The 24663-nt window shown below is 38.1% G+C and overlaps 1 protein-coding gene across 2 annotated transcripts in view; it reads left to right on the top strand.

The window, feature by feature from the left end:
* CDK19 (cyclin dependent kinase 19) overlaps window positions 1-24663 on the top strand; it is a 123441-nt gene that overhangs the window by 5427 nt on the left and 93351 nt on the right. Inside the window, exon 2 of one of the 2 annotated variants that reach the window (XM_054629160.2) lies at window positions 13848-13923. The exons of the other annotated variant lie outside the window; for it this stretch is intronic. Within the exon in view, the coding sequence (XP_054485135.1) occupies window positions 13848-13923 (76 nt within the window). The remainder of the gene's footprint in view (window positions 1-13847; window positions 13924-24663) is intronic. 2 annotated transcript variants of the gene reach the window in all.

Here is a 24663-nt window from a genome sequence, read left to right as displayed (position 1 = left end):
TTGTGGCCATGTCAGCTTGCCTTTGTTTTAGTTTTTTTATTTGATGAATATTTTTTGTGTGAAGCAGAAGTAGCAAAATTCAGGTTAAGAGAGAGAAAAAAATAATGTGCTACAAAGCATGGCTCCATTGGAAAAACAAAATTTCTGCTGGAGCAACTTAGTGTATTTGGTATTTCTGCTAATATTACATTTTCAGAGGTTGCATCTGGTCAAGGTGGTGGCTCAGGTCACTCTGGTAGTAGAAAACTGAAAGTGTAGAAGAGGTAAAGGTAATCTGCATGATCTCTTAAATGAGTATTTGTATAGCAATTAATTAGTGTATTGTTCTCCCCATATTCTTATTTTGTAAAACATAAATTAAGTTATATAGCAGGAGTTTGTCAGGAGAGGAAACTTGCACTCAAGTTTGCTAAATGCTGCAGATGAGCAGCATTGGTGGCAAAATGTCTGGGGAATGAGTAAATGTGTACTGCAGTTGCATTTACTCTTAAAAGGGAGGCAACTCACTGATGTGGCAAGGATTATACTCTCTTGAATGTGAAACTGGAGTATTATTTACCAATGCAAGTTGATACTTGTAAGACATTTGAGAGTCTATAATAATTTATATATTTACATTTTCTTACTTCCTCTATTTGATATTGCCTTGAACATAAGTAATTTGGGTGTTGTGCTGTAGTTGCTTTTTACTAATATAAACCCCTGACAGGCTAAATCACAAAATTATTGACTGAAGAATGCAATGTATTAGATCTTAAACAATTACTTCTTTCTGCAGGGAAATCTCTTATCAGTATCTGAAAACCTGTGGTTTGCTTTCTATTTTCATAGTTTTTCTTTTCCTAATGAAACTTCTTATCTTGAGGAAGGTAGAACAGTTGAAGGTGTTTATGCCTTTTTAAAATCTCTCAAAAGTAAAGAAAACCTTAACACTAGATTTACCTGCAAATCCTGAAAATACCACTTAACCACTGAATGCTCTCAATATGTGTGAGAAGGAGCAGCAGAACTAAACCAAACCTGTCTAACTAGTTGCCTGCCATGCATTCTAGCAGAAAAGTCCCCATCTAGGAAGAGATAATGAGTACTTCATATCTGTGCCTTAATGAGAGCTGCTGTTGCAACTATACCATGGCTTTGCTTCCTGCTCAAGAGGATAGTGCAAGTGGTGATGAGTAATTTTTAGTGCTTCCCACAGACTCTTGCCTATGGTTTCTCTCATGGCTATTTTGTCCTTTCTTCTGTTACTCTCCCTGAAACTAGGTACAGAAATGAGCTGTAAAGTGCATCATCACCTTTCAGTGGTGTGGTGGTGGTAGGAGCTTGAGGAAGAAAGGGGGTCAGTAAGATGTAGAAGGGGTTGTGCTTGAGAGAAACAGATGAGTTTTTTCCAAGCTTGTAAAGAAAGAAATGTACATAAATTAGCCCATAAGATGTGAAGGAGAAGCTTTCAAAGTTTAGTGGTAGTTTTTGTGTTTGGTTTGTTTTTTTTTTTTTTTTAAAGAAGTGAAGAGGGCAAGAAGGTTCCTGTTTCTGAGTGAGGGGGTTTAGAGTTTTCCAGCAGAGCTGCAGGAAAAGGAAGTGAGAGGTTCAAGGGGAAGAAGAGTTTCATTTCTGCCCACCATCTGGTAATAGGATGCAAAGCAAGACAGACCATGGATTAGGTCAGAAACTAAATGCTTCTTTGTGTGAACTACTTGATGTAACAGTTTAATATGTTTTATTTCTGGGTCGTCCAATCTAACACGTTATATTGTGAGTAGATGTGTAGAGGTGTTTTTCGTAAATTTATTTTCAACATGAGTATTTTCACATCATGTATGCTTTGAAAAGAAACCAAAAAATCAGCAAAAACCCCAAAGCCCCAGAAATTGCTGTGGTTCATAATGCTGCAGATGTGTTTGTACAAGTAACCAAAGTTTCTATGGAATGTCCTAACCAAATTGCACTAGATTTACCAGTAACATTAAATTTTCACCTGTGTTTTGAAAATACCTTCTGAAATGCTGTTTGCCTCTTCTGCAGCCCTAATCAGGTCATGGTTTGCATAGACTTGGGTCAGAAGGTGCCTTTGTCCTCTGGTTGTAGCAGCAGAGTTCTGTGTTGAGAAGTGACTCTGTTTGCATGTGCTTGCTGCTGCTCTATGTTGGGTCCAGGAGGAGCTGAGGTCTACGTGTGTCATTGGGAAGGGATTGTTAACAGCAGGGATAGGCAGCTCTTACATTCTGCTTCCAAAGATGTGTCATTCTTTGAGCTCCTTTGCTGGCATTTGAGAACTGACATACACTGCAGTTTTATTTTATTTATTTTTTTTTTACTGCAACAAAGTGTTAGAACTTAAAAAGATTTATTTGTTGCAATAACAGCGCATTTGCTTGAAGGAATGCTGAAACTGGTCCAGGACAACTGAATTTAGAATAAATTGGCTAACTTAGTATGCAACTTCAGGAAATGAAGAACAGTTTCTACTTGTGTAGCAAACACAAGAAGTTTATTGTTTTAACTTGACTTGAGTTTCATGTTTTCTAAATTATATAGGTTTGAAAAGACCTCCCAGCTCTGGGAGCTTGATTTACATGGTTTGACTATAAGTTAGATGACTGACAGATAACAATGCTACTTGTGAGCATATTAGAAATCATTACACCTCTTGTGAAGTTCATTATCTCAACAGATTCAAGAGGAAAAAAGTGCAGAAATATTTTAAACCAAAATTTGTTGTTGATAAAGTCCAGGGAAAGTCTTTAACTCAACTGAAAGTTAACTTCTATATCTGAATTTTTTATTAACATTTTTTAGACTTTTCTGTGTGAGTACAAGCCTTTCATTTATTGGTGGGAGTTTGTTTCAGAGAGTTTATGGAATATTAGTGTGTCTAATAAGACCGAAGGGAAGCACTATTGTGGAGATAGTGTCAACTGACCTTTACAAAATGGTTATCTGTAAGTGTGGGTTGGGTTTTTTGGTTGGTGTGTTGTGATTGGGTTTTTTCATCCTTTATTATTTAATTATTTTATTTTACCTTATTGGAAAGCACAACTGATTTTTTCTGGTTGTGAGAAAGATTGAAGAAGCTGAGATTACTGAAAGAGTGGATCCCTGAAGGGCATTATTCATGTCCATGTTTGCTTCTGTCTTTTCTGGGCTTAGCAATCTTTAAAACAATATTTTCAAATGAGGCCACTGTATAACTGCTAGTTTCTCCTCAGTTGTCTTCTGTTTTCTACAAAATTCAGGATCCTGAAATATTTTGCAGTTGTGTATTTTGTAGGTGAAACCACACTGAAGATAGGCTTTCCAGTAGGCAGAGCAATGGCCATAGCTTTTGTGTGTGCTGGGAATGTCAGGTTGCTCAGTTAAGTATCAGGATTCTGGGCTAAATAAAAGCACAGATACAACATGGGGGCAGGCTGGGACAGTGTGACTATAAACATGTGTTCCCATAAAGTGAGCCTTGTGTGCAGTATGATTATTTTTTTTTGTTCACTCTGTGCTGACTTAAGTAGAAAATGCTATTGATTTCTTTTTGCAGTCAAGTGCAAATAAGAGTTATAGGCAATTGACTTAGAGGCAGAAGCTAAATCTGCTGGAATGGAAACTGCATCTGGAGGTATGCTTCACTATTTTGAAGCAGTGTATCTGCTTTCCTCATGCATTAGTTGAAGGCAGAATCAATCCTTTTTGTGCGGCCAGAAGGTTTTCTTCCTTTTTTGTCCCTCCTTTGTTTTGCTGTCTTTATTAGAGCACTTGGAAGCATTCAGACAGGTTATGCTGGGATTCAGCTCTGCCTCTGATCGTCCTTGACTTTCCCACCCCATTGGTGATGTTCTGGGGCCACTCAGGTGTGACATTTCTAGCAGCATGTTTGGCTCTGAAGCTGGTTGTTTTGAGAGAGATACTTCTTACAAATAATGAATTCTGCAAATTCAGGGGTGTTTAGAGGAAATTCTCACCTGTGTTAATAATGAATTACCATGGATTCATGCTAAGATTTAACACCTTGCACATTCAAAAATGCTGTGTGTGTTGCTTGCGTTAATTATCATCAGTGCAGCTGAGAGTGGGTGTCAGCTCATGTCTTTGAATGTGTCTATTCCTAAAACAGACTTTCTGTATCAGTTGTTGCCTTGTTCTCAAGGGTGTTGTAGATTTCAAAGTTAGCTTATGTTCATATCTTTTGATTAAAACCAGCTATTGTACCGGATAACCATTTGTTCCTTTGCCCAGTTCTGTCATGCTTCAAATGAGAAACAGAGGTAGACAAATTGCCAAATTTGACTTGACCTTCGGAACAACCAAAAGACTTGTTATGAGTAGAAGGTAATTTATTCTACTTCTAGTGTCACTTCAGTGATGGGGAAAAACCAGCATAAAACTTCATCAAGTGATGTTCTTAAACCTCAGATTGTGACAGAAGCCTGTTCTGACTAAGGGACATGGAGTTCTAAAATTCAGAGGAAGCAGAATGCTCCTCCCTTTCCCCAGGAACAGATATGATAGCTGACTAAAGACTTTGTTTATTTTTGAGATGTAGCAAAGTTGTCTTAGTGGCTGGAATTAAGACCTCTATCTTTGAGAAATCCTCATGTCCTGACACTGAAGTGAGGAAAAAAAGTGGAGATGCTCCATAAAAAAAAAAAAAAGATTTTTTACGTTTCAGACTGAATTAAATTAGACCTTGGGGTGACTTTACAGAGTTTCATTCCAGTCCTACTTTATTGTGAGGGAGTTGTTTCAACTTTGCAACTTTTCAGCTGTAATAAATGTGCTCTGTCTCACTCTGCCCTACTCTGCCCATATGGAATTTGGGCTTCTTATTCATGATCTGGGTGCAGCTTTAGTACCTGAAGGCTAATTTACCACCCAAGAATTACACCCACATTGTGTTAGCAAGCTTTTGTGTAGGTCTGGCTTGGAGAATTGATAATTTCACTGTAGATGGTTTGAGTTAGGGAGTCTGAAGGAAAAGAACAGAAAATTTATGATAGATCTCTGATAAATCTAGGCCTTTATGTGCTTTAGGGGAAGCATTTTATTATGACATGAGTCAGAAAAGAAAAACTGAGTAACTGCAGTTTTTAGGCCATTGCCCTCCCCCCTTTTACATTGAGTCAATAATTCTGCTTATTTTGCTATAGGCAAACCTAATGCATTATAGGGATTTAGAAAAAAAATCTGCACCTGGTATTTGAAACATGTTCTTGCTAAAAAAGACCCCAAAGTACAGGCTTCCTACTATTTGGTGATTTTATAGTAATTTCCCACCTATCAAAGTTGCAGTATTTAGCCAGATTTAGCACTACATAGGAAGAATTTCTTCTACACAGGAAGAGCTGTGATGCATGTTAAGCTGGACAGTGTAGTTACAGTATGGCTTTAGGACTTAAAAAATTCCAAAACCAGACAGCTCATTTCTTTACATTTATAGTTAGTTGCAAGCATTTTTCTTAACTGAGTTTATGAAGCAAATGGCAGATTCTTTTTTTTGGCATAGTCTTAGGACTGACTCTGTTTCTATGATCTTGGTATGTAATTTGCTGACAAATAAAATTTCTTTCCTCTTTATTTCAGAGTTATTTTTCTCCTTGCTGCTGCTGTTCCTTGTTTTAAGGTAGCAAATCCTCACATGCGGTATCTTTTCAGGCAGGGAGATATTTCCTAAATCTATTAATTCTCTGTAATCAAGCCTGTCTGTAAAGAAATAAAATCAGGTGCAGCTCTCTCTTCTGCTTAAATATAGCAAATTCTGGAAGGAGCTACCTGGAGCAGCAGAATAATTTTACAGCTTTCAGGGTTTAATGCGAACACTTTAGTTTTTACCCTTACAAACAGGCTGTCAAGTCTGCTTACCCCAATCTGCTACGAATGTACTTGTATGAAATTCACAGTTCTCAGTCACTCCAGATACTTAGGAATCAGTCTAATTTTAGCAATGGCAACAACACTGTAGCTGGTTGAGGTCTCTGAATTTTCATCAGTAAATTTGGAGTGAGGGTGGCAATGACTGAAGTTGTGCTCTCTTTCCTTGCAAATACAAAATTTTATTATTAGAGTGTAAAGGATAAATTTTAATAGATTAGGTTAGTAAAATTTCCAGTGGGCTAGTATTACACAGACCTTAGACTGACTATGATGTGAATTCATTCTATGACGTGAAATTGTTGTTAACAGTTAGAAGCTATCTATGCTACAAAGATTTGCTTTTAAATTTCTGAATTAGAAACTACTGGAAGAAAGAGAAGAGCATATGGTTAAGCTATGTGTAAAGGTGCTTGTGGATTACTTTTTGTCCTTGCATTGATACTGAGAGACCTCTACTCCCCACTCCAAGTCTAGTGAAATCACAGCTGGGAAAAGGCATTTTTTTTTAATGACAGAAAACCTTATCAGTGCTCAGATTCACTTTTTATCCTTTTAATCAGCTGTCTCCTCATGCAGAATGCATCATTTACGTTTGGTGAAGTTTGTGGGGGATTTATAGGTATACAGCATCTTTTGTGAGGCTCTGTGGAAGCAGGCAATGTCAAGGGCATCGTGTTTAATGACAAGTAGTGTAGTATCACTTTAAGAACTTTGTTCTTTAACATGCACATTTCCCCCTGAGTTCATAAACTGGTTTACAGAGGAGTAAAGAAGGGGAAGGATAGCCATATCGCTAGTGTGATTTAGAGATACATTTGGGGCTGTTCTACAGATTATAAAGCAAAATCTGTTTCAATTTCTCAGGGGGTGCTGTGATAACACAGAGTGTCTATTAATAATATGATGCAGTTTGTACTTTTAATATGAGCTCTCTTAGTCTGACTGGAGCATGGCAGATTTTCCAACAGGTGAAGCTGCATGTAATGGTTCTTCTGCCTATTTCTTGTAGTGTATGTGATGAAAGTCAGGTATCTTTTCAAAAAGCCTAATTGTAGTAATCAGTTGCTCTGTATTTGAATGTCTCTGCCAATTTATAGCAGACTTAAGCTTAGAATGCTAATTTCAACAAAAAAATTTCTATTTTCTTGAAAGGTTTTTTTAACCAACCAACCAAGAAAAAAACCTAATTATTTAAAAAATTCACAGACTGCATTATGATTCCCGAGTTAGCCTTCTTTTGGCATGCATTTATGCCTGACATTGGAAAGGCAATGACATTGGCAATTATTGAAAAATGGAGTAGTAAACCATACAGCATTCAGGAATTTGGTATTGCATTTTGAGAAGAGTAACATTTAAAACAACACACAGACTTCTGCCTTTTGGATATGTTCTTAGGTTGTTCTAAAGGGTTTCATGGATACACTTTAGGTCTGGGAGGTAGCAGAAGGTAGAGAAAAGTGCTGCTGCTTGTGTCATTCTGTGTATATACTGAGCTATCTGGTGTCATCTGATGTTTGGAGTGAGACCTAGGGGAGTTCAGTAGGTATCATCAGGCAGTGATGCCAGTGAAGCTGAGAAGCATTTAAGCCCCTTTTTGAAAATGCAGATTGTAAGGACTTGAGACAAAAAAAACCAAACCAAAACCCAGAAATGCACTATTTACTGTAGCATACTGTCTCCATTCCAAAAACCTTTTGCCTTTTGTTTACCTGGATCAGCCTTGGACATTCTATTTTCACTCTAGTTCTTTTTAATATTGTGTAGTAGAGACTGTCCTGTTTGATGTGAGTTTGTTGCATTGTTCCCACTCCTCAAGTTTACTTGTAGATGTTTCAGATAAGATACAAGCTCAGCTTTTAAAGAGAATGTTTACTGCCTGATGGGGAGGTTGGTTTACCACACTGCTGTTGTCCACAAGAATTGGTTTTTGTAACCTAGTGGGCAACAAGCCAACAAATACACACTTGAGAGAGACATTGTTTTTGTTTTTTTTTCACCAGAGTTCAGCAAGTCTGGGTGCCCAGTGGAATTCCACAAATCAAGCACAATAATTATCAAAACCTTTTTGGTATTTATACATGTCAGAAAACGAAGGAATTAGTGTTCATTGGCTACACAATACATAATCCTTGCATTAAGTAGTGTTCTATCTTCTATTGGTTAATGATTCTCTCTCTTCTCATGCTAATCAGTCCCATGATGTTTCTCTTCTCTTGGGCTGATGGGTTTTTGGGTCAATGATCTGTGAGTGGTGGTTGGGATCTCCCCCTGCAGAATTCCCTTTTACCCAGTCACAGCTGGTTCAGCACAGTTGCTGGGTAAGGTTTATTTGTTTCTTCCTTATCTTGGGGGTTCTGCCCAATGTCCTTGTGGCCCATAAATTCTGCATTCTTTGTGTCTGCTGTCAGTGGTACATCCTTCTCCCCAGCTTTGTTAACCTCCCTCTGGGTGTGAGATCACTGAAACCTGCCAGGCCCTTAAGCTTAGCAAGACAATTCTACCAACCAGTAATTTGTCTTTCTAACTCCTGCACATCACTTAGAGCTTGTGGGCTGCTCTCTGTTTCACAGACTAAATCTCCCATCTTGTTGATTAGGCTTGAAAGTATACAAAAATCAAACATTAAAGAGCATCCTGTCTTAAGAAAATTTTACATATTCCATATTTTGCAACATTGCCACTGAGAGGAAAGCCCAGGCCCAGGTGACATACATGTCTGCTCTTTCTGTATGAGAAGTCCTTTCCGGTGACTGACACATGTGATGCTCTGTTTGCAACACCAGGAAAGTTCCCATCAAACCTCTGGGGGATGCATCAGCACAGAGGCCAGCTATGCAGTCCACAGACATTACTGAAACTCTTCACAGCAGCAGGATGAGGTACACACCTGCTGGTTTCATCCATTCTTTTCATGGCCAAAACCAGCCAGTTGTAGTTCAGGTCGTAGTGAACTTGTCTGGGTCTGGGTTGTAGGAGCAGCATGTAGCTGCTATGAAGTGAAGGTGAAGAAAGACAAACCTTTTAAAGGGCTTTTCAAATTTCTGCTTACCATCCTTACCGTTTCACATTTCGAGTTTGTTATGTAGATCTCAAAATGAACTAATGGAAGTGCATTGAAATACAGTGTATACTGCTGGCTAGAAATAAATGAAGATCAGTCTGTAGATTCTCAGCCTCTGCCATTTGTGACTGGTTGTCACATGAATGAAAATGAGCTGGCTGAGCGGCTGACCAGGCTTGATAGGTTTGGAGGATAGTAGTAAAAGAAAATTACTTTCCTAGTCTGGTGTAGAACATGCACCTTAGAGACACCATGTGTAGATTTTTTGATCTAGTAATTCTTTTGGCTTAGTGACTGCTTCTATATCCATAAAAACACTAAAGCACGAGAACTCACTACGTTTTGGAAAGGATTATGTCCCTTTTTCCAGTCAGTCATAGACTTCTTTCCTGGTACTGTTATCTTTGTAAAGGGCTAGGGCCATGTGCTAAGTACAGAATTAAATTCATGAGAAGCTTGCCTAGGGTAGCCAGTGCTGAGCATGATCTATTTAGTGGCTTGGCTGCCGTGTTGCAGATGAGGTTTTCAGTTAGCTCCTAGTTGCACTTCAGTGTCATGGTTTGCTTTTTCTCAGGGGGAAAAAGGTTTGCAACTCTTTTGTGATCTCCTGCTGAGTGATTAACTTACTGCTGTCTGGCAGCAATTAAACAAAGTGATCAGAATGTAACCAGATACCCCTATGGACATTGTGTTCCCGGCAGTACTGTGAAGGACACTGAGCTCCATAGTGTTCCCTGGCTTTGTCCTACGAAGTGTCAAATACTTAAATTCCATTAGTGGTGTTACAGGGGTGAATTGTTGTTCTTTTCTATTGCCTTTTTTTCTAGCTAAGTCTTGAAATGGATTTATGGTACACTTTTTTTCCCTTAAGAAAATGTGCACTTTAATTATTATTTATTTATGGTATTGTGCACTTAATTTAAGGCAGCTATTATTAGTATATACAGTAAGGATAATATCTGTATTAACTGATGTGATCACAGTTCTAGCTTCAGAGTTATTGCGGTCTTTCAAGCCAGTTCCTTGATGTGGATAATTAATTCTTAAGTTGGGATGTATGTTAAATTATCTGTGAATTCAAGAGAGACCCTCATTGAAAGCCTTCACATTTGAATAATTGGGATAAAACAATTGTTTGAACCATGCACTATTTTCAAATCGTCCTGGTTTTTTAATGGTCTTGGGCAAGTTGTTTCTAGTTTTCCGTTCACTTGTTTGTAAAGTAGTTTCTCATATGATGGGAGGTCTCTGAAGTACAGTTGCAATAGTTAAGAGAGTTTAGCTCCTTTGAAATCTTGTAATTATTCTAAATCTTCTGAGCTACATTTTTTAAAAAGTGAACTTGGTACTTTGTTCTTTCCAAAGCATTTAGAAAATGGAAACTGAAAGCGTTACCCAGAAGAAGTAGTAATCGCATTTTTGTCTTCTGTATTAAGTACTACAGCTGGACATCAACCACTGAGTACAATTTTTAGGGGCAAGAGGACAGAGTGTTCCTTTACATAGTGCCAATTAAAATATTGACAGTAACCTCAAGGATTGCAGAATGGGATGTTTATTGTGAGGGAGAAAAACTTGAAGACCAGGTTTTTATAGTGGAGGAATGTTCTCAATACATGCTGGCATGCAAGTACTGATAACATGGGGACCTTTGGGTTTGAGTGCTGCCTATGGCAGTCTGAAATACCACTTGGAAAGTTTTCAGGAGGGCAGTATCTCATATTGGCAGTGTCATTTTGGTAAAAATTAATCCCTCTTAGAACAGCATGAATTGTAATACTTCTGAAACCAGAAGCAATGCTGATTTGAATCTTTAACCCCTAGTTTTGGATAAGGGAGCTTGAAGCATAGAGAAGCCTTGTAAGGTGTGTGATGTGGCACTTATTTTATCAGGCAAATTCTTCTGCATCAATTTTGAAAAGCATGAATAAAAATTGTTAACTCACACCTTCCTAAAGTATGGTTTCCCTTTGAGTTCTGCTTTGCTATGTCTTTTGCTCAGATTAGTGACCACACCACCACCATCAGCCTGGGGTGGCTGTTTGATACAACCTGCTTGATTAAACCTTGATCTGTGCCATTTGCTTCCTGCCCTCACACAAACTCCCTTACAGTTGCAGGTTAAGCCCTTCAAGTTAGTTGATCTGTTCCTGGGACAGTGTTTCTGCAGACCAGATAAAAATGGTTGTGGGCAGAGACCCTGCTTTCTGCTTGGCTATCCCTGGCATGGGTGTCTTTTGCCTCATAGCAGAGCTGTGTGGTTTGTGGTTGTTGTTTGGATTTGGTGTTAACCATGCTTGCTTCGCTCTAGTAAAAAATGTGCTGATGTAGGAACTGTCAGAAAAGGATTTATAAAACCTTTCCTGCTGTGTAATTCCATACAATTTACTGAAATGTGTTTAGAGTTCAGTAGAGTTTTTCTAAGATGAAATATAAGTACTTCCCCGTCTCAAGTGTTTTGTGAGAGCGTTGGTCCTTAGGGAGTTGCGCAGTGTACTCACCTATCACACACACCATTTGATATTATTTATTGAATTCTTACAAGTGGGGAAATAGCTAATAAAGTACCTATGTGTTCTTTTCTTTGGATACTTCACTGAATAACCAGAATTGTTTGTTTCATCAGATTGCACTGGCTGACTTGCTTTTGAAGTTTTGAATATACTTCTTTCTCTTTCAATTATTTTGAAGGGAAAATATTATTAGCTAAAATACCACTTGGTGGACATCTTTGAAAAGTGCTTTAATTAGCTATTGTATTTCCATAATAAGGACAGCTAACTATGGAAAAGTATTTGTATAGACTTGCATTTCTGCCAAAGCAAGTAAATAGTATCTAAAGGAGGCTGTGTTTATAATTCCAAAGCTGTTGGTAAAAAAAAAAAAATCATCAAAAAAATTGTCATGTCAAGAATACCATCTCTTTGGAGTTCTTTATCCTTGCCACCATTTATTATAAATAAGCATTTCATTATTCCCATTTTTGCTCTTTTTTTACAAAACCTAGTGTTTTAGAACTATCTGAGTTGCAGTTCAGTAAGACTGCCTCCTTTTCCCACATGCTGTGGTACCTTAGGTTGTTGGATTGGTTGGTTTTTTTTTTAAAACACCTTTCATAATTTCCCATTTGTGTCCTGAAGTCCTGCATGCAGTGTCTGACAAGTGCTGAGAGCCCCGCCGTGGCAGTGGCGCTCAGCAGTGCTGCTGGAGGCAGCGGGTGCCCAGTGTCACGCCTGGTCTCTGCAGTGACCTCCACTCTGTGACGGTCTGAGTAACTGCATGCAATGCTCTGCATGTAGAACTAGTTCAAGGACAGCCATATCAGTGTGGTCCTGTGCCTGGTTCAGTAGATGTGCCAAAAGAAGGATGTGATGCAGTGCTGTAGTGACTACATTGCTTTGGCATTCCAGCTGATAGTTGTGCACAGGATTGTTTGTGCTGCATAGTTTAAACATCACCATAGTTTGAATGCCTTGATCAATTTTGTATGTCCAGAGCTGGTTTTGGTTCTGCAGGCAATATAATTTTGTCTTCACAGTCTCTGTAAACAACCTGAGTTGATGGAGTTGATACTTTGCAGTGTATGGAAATGCTCTGCATAGATAGCAGAACCATGTATAAGAGGGGATGGGCATTTATTATTTACTGTTTAAAATTTGGACTAATTAATGAAATCAGAAACAATTCCTGAGAGATAAGGTGTGATCTTATTACCTGTGGCATTACACATTTTCATGTGTAGTTGAAAAGCATCTGGAATTTTTCTTGTTAAAATTTTATTTCAGAAAGTGTAGCTCAGTGTTAATTATAGACATGCATTGAGGGTTTAGCTGCTACTGAAAATTACTGAGAATAATACTTGCCTGTGTTAGTTATAATATGTGTAGAAAGCTATTATTCAAGTTATCTTGTTCCCACATTTTTCCACTCAATCACTTCTTATCCCATGAATTTTGGAGGGAGAGGGTCTGGTGGAAGGTGGGAAACAGGCTGAAGCTGGCAGGGCAGAGACTTGGAGTTCAAAGCCAGAGAGACTGAATCAAGTACACACAGAATCTTTCTGTGTGGCAAAACAAAATGGTTTGGGACTGGAAGAAGGGCTAACTGAGGTCTACCAGAAATGCCACAGGGAATTTGGATAGGGGTTTGTGGGCTGTTGAATTGTGACTGGTGAGTCTGTAAAGGGGCATCAACACTGTGGGCATTGGTGCCTACCAACAACTGTCACTGACAGCTGAATCCTGCAAACCCATGTTGTAGGCTGCTTCTGTTATATCATGAAAGCTTCAAGATTCTACCTCTTGTTCTTTTGGTGGTCCCTCTAAATCACTTCAAGCTGTGATTATTTAAAAGGTTTGGGCTGAACTTTTTTTCATAATCTGGCTTTGTACATCAGAGCACAACATTTCATGTGTTTTTTAGGGATCTGTCTGTAGCCAGTGCTTATTATATAAATAGTTTAAAATAGTAGTGTTTCAGAAATAAAAGTGGATTGGAAGTAGCCAATAAAATTAAGGAAAAAGCTTGCCATTCCCAGATATTTCTAGGAGAATTTTCCAGGCATGTGATATGACTGCAGTGCTTTCACAGTAGTAGACAGTATCTTCGAATTTTCAGAGAAAGTGTCCTCTAAAATTCTGTGTTTGCACTTATCTACAGATATTATGTCTGTTTTCAGAGAGAAATGGATATTAACCAAGTTTTTTTATAAAGAAGTTTTTGTTTGGAAACTGTAAGGTTTTTGTTAAAAGAAAACTTGCTTTTTATATCAAAGTGTAATTTATGCATAAAAGCAGATTGGCTTTTCAGCTTCTTGATCCAGACCAAATTAAAGTGTTTCATCATTATACTGATATGGATGATAATGTAAGTCAGAGCTAAATATATTTTTCTTTCTCTCTTTTTTTTTTTGTGTGTACAGAAAAGATGAAAAGGAGTATGCACTGAAGCAAATTGAAGGTACAGGGATATCCATGTCGGCCTGTAGAGAGATTGCAGTAAGTGTACATAAATGAAAGTAATTTTACTGACATTATTACTCAACAGGTATTTTATTTCCCTAGAATTAAGTAACGTGGAGATTATCCAAATGTTTTCTTTAAAGTATGCAAGCATGGAAGTTTATTCAAATCTGAGCCTTTTAAAGAAGCTTTTAAAATAATAATTTTCTTTTAGTTCTTTTCAGGTAATAGCAATGCCTCTTTCTGATAGAATTTTGTTTCATCTTCTTTTATGTGTTGAGAGGGAAATAAATACGAACTTCTAAATGAAGACTTACTTTAAAAAGGAATGTTTTTAAAATGACTTGAAAGAAAAAGGTTCTGAAGGATTACAACTACCATCTGAAGTCCACTTACTAATAATGTATTTTATTTTAGACTAATGGTGACTTGTTCTTTAGTATCTGAGAACAGTTTGTTCTCCTCATTTTTAATTTGTTTTGCCAAGTACAGGGAAGTTTCATAACAAAATGAAAAGCAGCTCTAATTATATTTTTTTACATGTGTCTTTTATTACATACCTATTATTCCTTCAAATTGGGTAAAAATTAAGTGTTAGTAAATAAAGGTAGAATTTGATCTTTAAATGTTTTTTATGTCTGAAAATGTGCATTACTGACAAAATGCTGGATACTGAGTAGAATTTTGTAATGCAAGTATTTCTTGCATTGCAAAAGGAGTGCACTTGCTTGATTAAATATTTACCTTGTCCTACTGCTGTCACTATGCAGTCAGCTATTGAATGTATCTTAGGATTGTGCCTAAAGCTTTTTGTAATCTGGTAGGGTTGCATTGAAATACAGCATTCAGATGTGCAATGCAATGTGGGGCATTAAAAACTCATGGTGTCCATGAACTGAACAAACCACTGGGTTGTGTTTAGTGTAGTGTCCATGGTGATTCTGTATGAAGAGACTTAACAGATGAAACTGCTGTCCTTGTAAAGTGCTTATCACTATAAGGTCAAGGTCACTCATGGATTTGAGAGGTGGCTGCATTGCTGTCAGTCACTTTACACAGGATTTACCCAGTGACCTTTTTTTGCTAGTATTTCTGCCTTTGGAGGAAATAGGAAATCCTTTTAACATCAGTACTAGGTTATATTCTTGGTACTACAAAGTCATTTTTGACAATATTGAGGGGTTTTTCTTTCTTGGATTCTTGTTCTTTGTTTTCAATTCTACTGCTGTGGAGATGTGTGGATTAGTCTGAAGGAGACTTTCTTTGTGGGCATGATAGCACTATGATATGGAGCTGGTTCTGTCTACCTGGACAAAACAATGTAAGGAAGGAGAGAGTGTCAAATTATGTTTTAACTCCCATGATACAGCACTTTTTTTTTTAAATTAATAAAGCTTTATACAAAGGTCTGTACAGCTTATGAATTTTGGCATCTATGTGTAAGTTACTTGGCTGCTTTCAGTGGTTCTTCTGGTAATTCTTCCATGAGTTAATTTCATTTTTCTTCTTCAAACCTTATTGTAAAACTCTGTAACCTGTGCTAATGCAGCACATCAGCATTTGCCTCAGTGAAATTTCAGGGGAAATATTAGAATTGTGAAATAGTTGAAAAAAATTACTAAGTTTTTGTCATATGGCCAGAATCAAGTGCATTTTCCATAAAAAGAACCAGACTTTAAATAATGCATCAATAGCTTATCTTGTATTTAAAGGCTTAGGTAGGTGACAAGGAGGGTAATGTTTACTGATTAAATAAAGATTATCAGCCTGGACAGAGGCCATTTAAAAAATGTCATGAGTAGTTCTTTTGGCACTTAACCCTTCCCCTTTGCTCCAGCAGCAAAACAAACCCAAATCACGCTTTGGAAGATGAGAAAATGACAGGGACACCAGTGCACCTGATTCTATGTGTGTATGTTCAGAATATTTTAATAGTTCTGTAAACTTTAAGACACTTGACATTGTACTCAAGATTGAGTAATCTTATTTACAAATAATTACAAATATAGTTACAAATCTTACAAATATATTGCTGAACTGAAAGACATTCAGTTTTAGAGTCCAAGATCATTTTGTGTGTCTTATTGCATAGATACCTATAATAGGATCTGCTGGCTAGCTTTCCCTAAAGGAAAAGGCAGATGACTTCTCTTCTGACATTACAAATCAAGTTGGTCTGTCTTTGCTTAGGACTTCAAAACCCATAAAGTTTCTCTTACTGCTATTCAATTGTAGGAGCTTTTTCTGGAAGAAAGTTTATATCAGTAGAAACATCATATAGGCAGTGGTTCCTGTGGCAAGTGATTGTTGCTTTATTTCAGCTGTAGGGTGATCCCTGCTTAAAGAATCCTTATTTCAGCCAATTCTGCTGTATTGAGTACCAAAATATTAGAAAGGACTCTTTATACCTCAAAGAATTCTGAGCGTATAAAAACCGAATTAGTTCCCTGTAACTCAAGTGTGGTCTGAAGATAACTGAAATGCTAACTATTTCTGTGTTCTTGTTATGAGGCAGATTATTGCTTGGCTTAAGCAACAGCATTTTCTGAAGAGCAGAGCTGTAAAATGTGAAGAGGAGTAATGAAATAGAGTGTTTCTATTTTTAGATGATTATTTAGTTAATGAATGTGACTCTTTCAGCTCCAGGCTTGCAGCTTATTTTGGAACCTGAGGTGGGTTGAAAGGAAAACTTTAATTTGCTGCTTTTGTGTTTTACATTTTTCCTTACCTTATCTAAGTAGGTTCTTTAAAACAAGAAGTGGCGACACAAGAAACAGACCAGAGGAGTATTATTTGTTAAGGCTGTGTTTTCCTGTTGAATGTTTTGGCCGTCATCTGTTAAGAACCACAAGCTAAGACTTTTAAAATCTGCAAACAGGTAGCAGTAATGGAATTTGGTGTTCCTGTATCAAAAAGCATGAGGGTAATACAGCTTTATCTCAGACTTCTTGTCCCAAAGGCTGCACTTCCTGTGAGAATACATTCAAGTTAATTCAAGGACTTCGTTTTTCACAGTAGAGACTATAAACTTCTAATTGTCAATTTTGGGAAAGCTTAATTCAGAAAAAAAGAATAGTAATAAGCCTTTTCTTAGTCAGTGCCACTCACCAATAATGTAAATTGTGAATATATGGATATGTATCCTGTCCCTGAGCATGGAAGAACTTCAGTGCAATTGTTATTGGCTTATTTAGCTGATATGATGAGGTTGAAGATGAATTCACTAAGTGAAAGGAGCATGTCAAAAAGCAGGATCATGACCCTGGAATTTAGGAGAGCAGACTTGAACCTCTTCAGGTATCTGCTTGGAAGTATTCTGTGAGTTACAGCCCTGGAGAGAAGAGGGGTTCAGAAAAACTTGTTGGTATTCAAGGATCAGCCCGTCCAAACTTAACAAAGTTCCACCCCAGCAAGGGGGAAAGCAAACAAGGGCAACAGGAGGCATGTGTGGATGAGAAAGGAGCTCCTTATTGAACCTGGACATGAAATGGAATTATATATGAATTGGAAGAAAGGATAGGCAGAACAAGAGAAGTATAGAGTTGCTGTTTGATCTTGCAAGAATAGGGGTTAGAAAAGCCAAGGCTGACATGGAGTTGGGTCTTGCAAGGGACCGGAAGGGCAGCAAGAAAGGATTCTACAAGTACATAAATATCAAAAAGAAGACCAAAGGAAATATGAGCCTGCAGCTGTATGGGAATAAATGGCATGGAAAAGGCCAAGGTACTCAATATTTTCTTTGTCTCAGTGTTTAACAGTCAGTCCAGCTTTCAGGAGTCTCATGCTCTTGAGACCAGAGAGGAAGTTGAGGAAGGAAGCCTTACCTTGGTGGAGGAGGTCCCCGTTAGGGAGCACTTAAACTGGACATACTCAAGTCTGTGGTACCTGATGGGTTGCACCCACAAGTGCTGGGAGCTGCTTGGATTTCATTATGAGACTACTCTCAGTTATCTTAGAATGATAATGGTGGATTATTTTTATTTCTTATTATGGAATAATTATTATGAATTATCTCCTCTTATGGAAGAGAACAAGTGTCACTCCTGTTTCCAAGAAGGATCAGGGGAGCTTCAAGTTGGTTAGCTCCACTTTAGTCTCTGGGAGGGTGATGAAGGAAATCCTCATGGAAACCATTTCCAAACACATGCAGGACAAGATGGTGATTGGAAGTAGTCAGCATGGATTTTCAAAGGGAAAATAATCCTTAACCAAACTGTTTGTTCTGTATGATAAGATGTCTGGCTTGGTGAATGGAGTGAACGCTGTAAATTCTGTTTATCTTGATTTTAGTAAGGTTTTTAATGGTATCTTCCACAATATTCTCACAGAGCAGCTAACAGTCTACAGACAAAAATGACTTTAGTAAAGGTTTCACATGAACCAGAGACTTGAGTCAAGACTTAGATGTTCTTTGTTCAACTTCTGGTCCTTTCTAGCTTTTTTTGCACCCTCACCAATAAGAACTTCCCTTCTTCCGAGGATAAAATATGAACTCTAGCCTTCGTCTCTGGAAATAGTGACCTTAATTCTAAACTTAATTCAATTTTTCTATATCAGGGTGGTTTTATAGCTCATTCTTTTTTTTCCTGTAGGGGAAAAAGAGACCAGGCTGTTGCAGATGATTTAAATGGGAGAAGCAGAGCTGCAAACCAGCATTGCTAGCTTAGTGTTTTTTGAGTGCCCTAAATTGGTGCTGCTTTGCCCTGTGTGAATGTTGGGTCTGGGTCCTGTAACCATTTTAGTTGCCACATCCTGTGCCTGTGTGTGCTGATTTTTAGGGGAGGCTACTCCTTCTGGGAGGCCTTGAAATGGTGCCAGTATGCCGTGGCACACTAGTGGGAGCATCAGTTGGCCTTTGTTGTTCAAACTTGCATTTATGGGTACAGGCTAAAATAAATTCAGACTATAATGTTAAATGAGTTACTGAAAGCTCAGTTGAACAATTTAGCATGCAAAAACCATTCTCAGTCCTTTCACCTACTTATGCAGTATATGTTCCAAAGTAGTACAGCACACAAATATTTTGGTTCCTGAGGGTGGGCAAAGTTTTAGAAGCCTTACAGGTTTAATAATATATCTTTGTAACCTTTTTGTGTTTGTCAGCTCTCTTGAAGGTGGCACTTTCTCACTATATTTACGTTCTTTTCTGCCTCCTTGCTGTCCATAGCCTTCCTTTCTGTGTGGGCAGTTCTTCTGGGGTTGTGTCCCCCTCTTCTTGGGTTTGGCTATGCTGTGATGTTGTGCTGCTGAAGCTGAGCCAAGGAAATCAGCCAGACTTACCATCTCCATGTTGAAGCACTTTGTGCCTTTGCCACACGTTTCCTCTGCTGCCCCTGGCAGCGTGGCACAGGACTCAAGGGGACATTTTATGCTTTGCTGGTAGAGCTGGTAAAACTTACTTGCTTTTACCTCTGTCAGATGCTGCACATCATTTACAAGCTGCTCTCACCTCCCTGGTTGGAAACTGCTTAGTCAAATGAGTTAAACATGAAGTTACTTAATTTGAGACTGTGGACCAGGCTGGCCTTAAACATCTTTGACCTGTCTCTGCATCTCTTAGTAACATGGAAAAGGTCAGCTGTACAGAAATAATGGTAACTTTTCAGTATTTATAAAACACTTAGAAGATAGTTGCATAACATTTAATAATAAGTACAAATTCTGTGCTTCAGCTCTATCGACCTTTTCTTTGTCCACGACAATCACAGCGGGTTGCAGTATTTATTTGCTGCTGTGTAGACTTATGTAGACTTTGGTCCCTGGCTTTGTTGGAGGCAAGGTTGAGTAAAAAAAGGCTTAAAAAAAGTCTGTGTACCTGAGTACTTTTGCTGTTGGAGATTCCTTTTGAATGTCAGGACTTCTTTTCCCATGCCAAGACAGAATAAATGAGTAGAAGGTTTGGCAATGTAAAATCTCCCCACAAAGTCTCTACTACCTAATTAGAAAAGATTGTTTGTGGAAACTTTGAAACTCCACTCCCTCTTTCAATAGCTGGAGGTAGTGAAATAAGTGAAAAAAACTTTTTTTGAAGGGATTTTTATTAGAGAGCTAAGGCATGTGTTGGCTAGAAGTGTCTATGCATTGTGAATCAGCTGGAAAACGCTGGAAAAAGGTTTTTTGGTTCAGCTACATGACAACTCGTGTTTTGCATGCCATAGGAAGAATAAGAGCTCTCTGTATTACATGGTCTAATCTTGTATAATCTGTGTAATTTAAATGCTTTTTTTTGTAAGGGAGTACTTAAATTCCTGCTTTGGTTATTCTTCAAAAGGGTTCTTTTTTTGGACATTTTTTGTCTTCTTTATTTTATTGCATCTGAAAGAACAATTAACTTCATTAAATAAAAAAAGTATACAAGGAGTAAGTATGTGGAACAAAGCTATTTTTGTTTAATCAATTAAGCTGATGTTTCTATTAGCCCATAAATACACTGTAGTGTTTATGAAAATAAAGTTTCACAGCTTGAAGTACAATTTTAAATCAAGAGATTGGACAAAAGTAGAGCATCATCTGAAGCAGCTAGTCAGCTCCATTGTCTTAACTACAGATATGTCCTTCAGCAATTTAATAACAAAAAAGAGTATGCAGAGGAGAAAGGAAAAGGAAGATGCTGCTTTTAGATTTCTAAATGCAAAATTTGCAACTTCTTTTTATGCAGAGGTTCCTTTTCTTTTCTTGAAGTTGTGTTTCTGCTCAAAGCAGGAGAGCAATATCAGTATATCTATGGCAAGTACGTTAAAAAGAAGAAAAAGAAAGCTTTTACCCCGTTCTAACATGAGCCGAGGAAACGTCTTTATGAGTTTGAAACTTGACATCAGTTAGGATATAATCCAAATTCCCAGTGCAGCTGACTAGGGAGAATGACTGTTCAGTGCTATTTAGGCTCAGTTTTTTTCACTTTGTATTTGCTGTTTTGTTCAGATTCTGAATATTCTCAGAACACACAAATGCAAAACCAACTGATGGTGCCTTCAGCAGAAATGAACAAAAACCCAAAGCCAAACAGCTTCAATGCACTGAAAGCAAATTACTACTTTATCACTCAGATAAAGAAAACCAGAGTTGCTGATAAAGCAAAGAAGAGATTTTTAAATACTTACTTGCCAAACTTAGATACTCCCTGCAAGACTGTGTGTGTATGCACAAGTGAACATATATACTTACACAACATATATACTTACACATTTTAAAGCTTCAGCTGGAATGTTTTGTAAATCATGTTCTTTTCTGAATTTGCCATAAACTTTGTTTCCTGTTTCTCATTCTTTCTTTTGCATTGTGTTCCTTATGTTCCTCCATTTGTGCTTTCCCAGTAAAGTAAAATTAGTTTGTACCTGTTTTCAGTTTATTCTGCATTGAGTTGTAAAATTGTTTGAATTAATATATTGACTTTGCATAACTAGAATGTCTCTAATTTAACATTACGTGTAGCTACTTTTATGCGTCAGGTTGAGAGGTGATGGCATGGGTTATCAGATGATGAATTATATTTAAGTTGGAACTCCTATTATTGAATTGTCCCCTTCATTTAGAAACAAGCTCACATTTTCCTATTCAGCCTTTCATAATCAATGTAGTAGCAGAAGCTCTTGTTGCACTTGATGTCCCTTGTAAGTGTCAAATCAAGGTGAACTTCAGCTCTCCTGACACCATCCCTACCTGCCTGGGCAAGGTCTGTCAACTCCTCCCATGTAGTCTGTCCCTGTTTGTACCTCTCTGTACACTGGCATTTGAGCTCTGACAGTCTGCTAAGCCAGACAGGTCTACTTGTATTTCTTAACAGACCTGCCAGTTTGCCTGAGCAATTTTGCTGTTCAGAACTGCTTCCTGTGGCTACCTACCAGTTTCTTCAGTAAGCTGTAGTATGCTGTTCTGAAGCTCCAGGTCTGTGCTCTGCCTTCTTCACTCAGGGTCTTAGAATCATAGGATAATGGAATGGCTTGGGTTGGAGGGGGCCTTAAAGATCACCTAGTTCCATCCTTTCTGCCTTGGGCCAGGGGTGCCACCACTAGATCATTTTGTTCATGGCCCCATCCAACCTGACCATGAACACTGGGAGAGATGGGGCATCCACAGCTTCTCTGGGCAACCTGTTCTGGTTCCTCACCGCCCTCTGAGTAAAGAATTTCTTCCTAACTTTTAAAAAAATCTTTCCTCTCTTTTTTAATTTAAAATTCTTCTCCCTTGTCCTATCACTGTCTGCCCATATAAAAAGTCCCTCTCCTTTTTATAATCCCCCTTGTACTAAGTATTAGAAAGATACAGATGATGTCCCTGGAGCCTTCTCTTCTCTGTGCTGAATAACCTCAGGTGTAGTTGATAGTTGCAACAGCCAAAGCTACCTTGTCAAATCTCCAACCAGTTCTTCCTTGTTGGAGAACAACTGTGTGCCTTTATTGGCCCTTCCAGTATGTGTATCAAGAAGCTGTTCCTGATAGCCTCCCAAATTTAACTGAGTTAATTCCAGTGGATGTCAAGGAGGTAAATACCTTCTCATAAGAATGATGGCTTGTGGATCAGAGACTTCTCTGAGTTTAGAGGAGACTTCACCCTATACCCCATCCTTATCAGATGGTTCTGTAATGTACTCCCAACACAATGTCCTCCTTACTGGTCTCTCTGGTGTCCCAGATCCATAAACTGCCTGAGACTTGTTGCTTCCCATGGAGTCTGTGAGGCAGAAATGAAATACTATTGGTAGTGCTTAAACTGGATAAATTTAATACAGAACCAAGATGGCTGGATTGCAAATGGATCATCAGTGGAAGAAAAAAATCTAGGAATTTGATCAAATGTTGCTTTTTCCCCCATTTTTACCTGGCATTGTCTTAGCCCTCTGTGTGGCTAAGTGGATAGTGGTTTTAGTTCGCAGTCGTGTTTTACTCTGCAAGTTTTTGTGTGCAAATTGTAGTCAGCTTTCTTATTGAAACCAAAATGTCACCTTCTACTAAAACTTTATTGACTTAATTGAATTCCATTTTGTGAACAGTTTCAGTGTGGTGTTTGTTTTCTTGTGTACCTCTGTGTCTATTTCTGTGGTAAACTGAACAGTAGCTCTTTTTAAATACAGCTTCTACTGTATCCTACTGAGAATTTCTTGTCTTTATGATGACTTGAGATGTAAATGTAGGGGGCTTTTAAGATACAGGAAGCCTTTCCTGTCTTGACACTTTAGTTAAGAGTACAGCACAAAGTGGATAACCTGGTGTCTTTAGTTCTGTGATGCATCTTACAGTGTTTGCATTTTGCTAAATGCAATTTGATAAAGACTATGTGAGCATCATAGTCTTGCTCTCTGCTTCATTTGGCCATCAAATTGGCAAAATGCTTCTGGCTTGTAGAAAGAGCATCACACTCATGCTTCCTCTGTCACTGCAGTGTCAGGATGCTTCCTGGAGCCTGCCTGTTGCCTGCACATTGTGGATGTACCAAGCTGTGGGTATGTGAATATGCCACAAGTGTACTTGGCCTTGAGCTTTTTCATATGCCAGCACTTGAGCATACTGAAGTTAATGTAGTCCAGGCAGGCTATACTTCTGGAAAAAATTATTAGTTTTTTGAAAATGTGGAATATTGAAAAAAACTATCAGTAGAATGATTTTGATTGGTGGCAGTTATGAAATGGGAGACCTACTGCCAGTTCTTGAAGACATTGAGTCCCTGCCTTTTCTTTCTGTGCTAATGAACTTACTCCATCCCATGGCCCCTGCAAAGTTTATTTCTCAACTGTCATTGTCTTTCCATATTTTCACTTCCTTATTAGATTACTTCAGTTTCATTTTTACCTCAGTTGCCTTTTGTACTATTTCCCTTGCTTTCCTTTATCTCCAGATGTCTTTAATATTTACAGGCAATATAGTGGTTTTCTGTCTGCTAGTTCTATATTGGATCCATTTTGGTTTGATTTCTCTAAGCTCCTACTCTAAAAAAGCTTCTTATTACTGTGATTAATGATCTCTCTCTCTGACCAAACACCAAGGTTTGTTCAGTATCCTCATTTGCCTTAATATCTTTGCACTTCAGACTTATAATTGTTTCTTCTTTTTTGACATGTTATATTTGTTATGTATTAGTGATTTTCTGCTTGCCTAGGTTTCACTTAGTCTGTTTAATTTTTCTCAGGATGGGTGATCCTTGTAGCTTTACATTCTGTCTCTAAATATTATACTTGTGGCCTAAAAAATACTTTACTGTTGCAAAATTGTCTTTTGTACTGTTTTACGTTTGAAATTCTCTGAACTTTGCTCAAAGCTGTCAAAATAAGGGATTCTACTGTGATTTTATGTTTGATAATTTTCAGCTATCTCCATTGCTCAGATTTTCAGTCTAAGGCCAGATGGATGATTTAATTTTTGCTTCTTCTGGTCATCTCAAATCCAGACCATTTTCAAGCTTTTATTTTTTGTCTTTAGTACTTTTAGAGCTCACGTGGGTTGTGTTTTGGTTTTTTTTCTTTGGTGGGTTGGGTTTTTTTTTTGTTTTTTTTTTTGGTTTGTTTGTTTTTTTCCCCCAACTGAGGTGAGCCTGGAAAATGGATCTATAGTGCTTTCTCACGGGGATTATTTTCATAAAATTATAGAATGGTTTGGGTTGGGAGGGACCTTAAGGATCATCTAGTTCCAATGCCCCTGCCATGGACTGGGGCACCTTCCACTAGATCAGGTTGCTTTACGTCCCATCCAGCCTGGCCTTGAACACTGCCAGGGATGGGGCATCCACAGATTCTCTGGGCAGCTTGTGCCAGGGTCTCACCTCCCTCACAATGGAGAATATCTT

Source organism: Agelaius phoeniceus, chromosome 3 (assembly GCF_051311805.1).
Source record: "Agelaius phoeniceus isolate bAgePho1 chromosome 3, bAgePho1.hap1, whole genome shotgun sequence".
NCBI classification, from domain to species: domain Eukaryota; kingdom Metazoa; phylum Chordata; class Aves; order Passeriformes; family Icteridae; genus Agelaius; species Agelaius phoeniceus.
The sequence above is the reverse complement of the archived record's forward strand: the minus strand, read 5'-3'. Positions and strand labels throughout refer to the sequence as shown.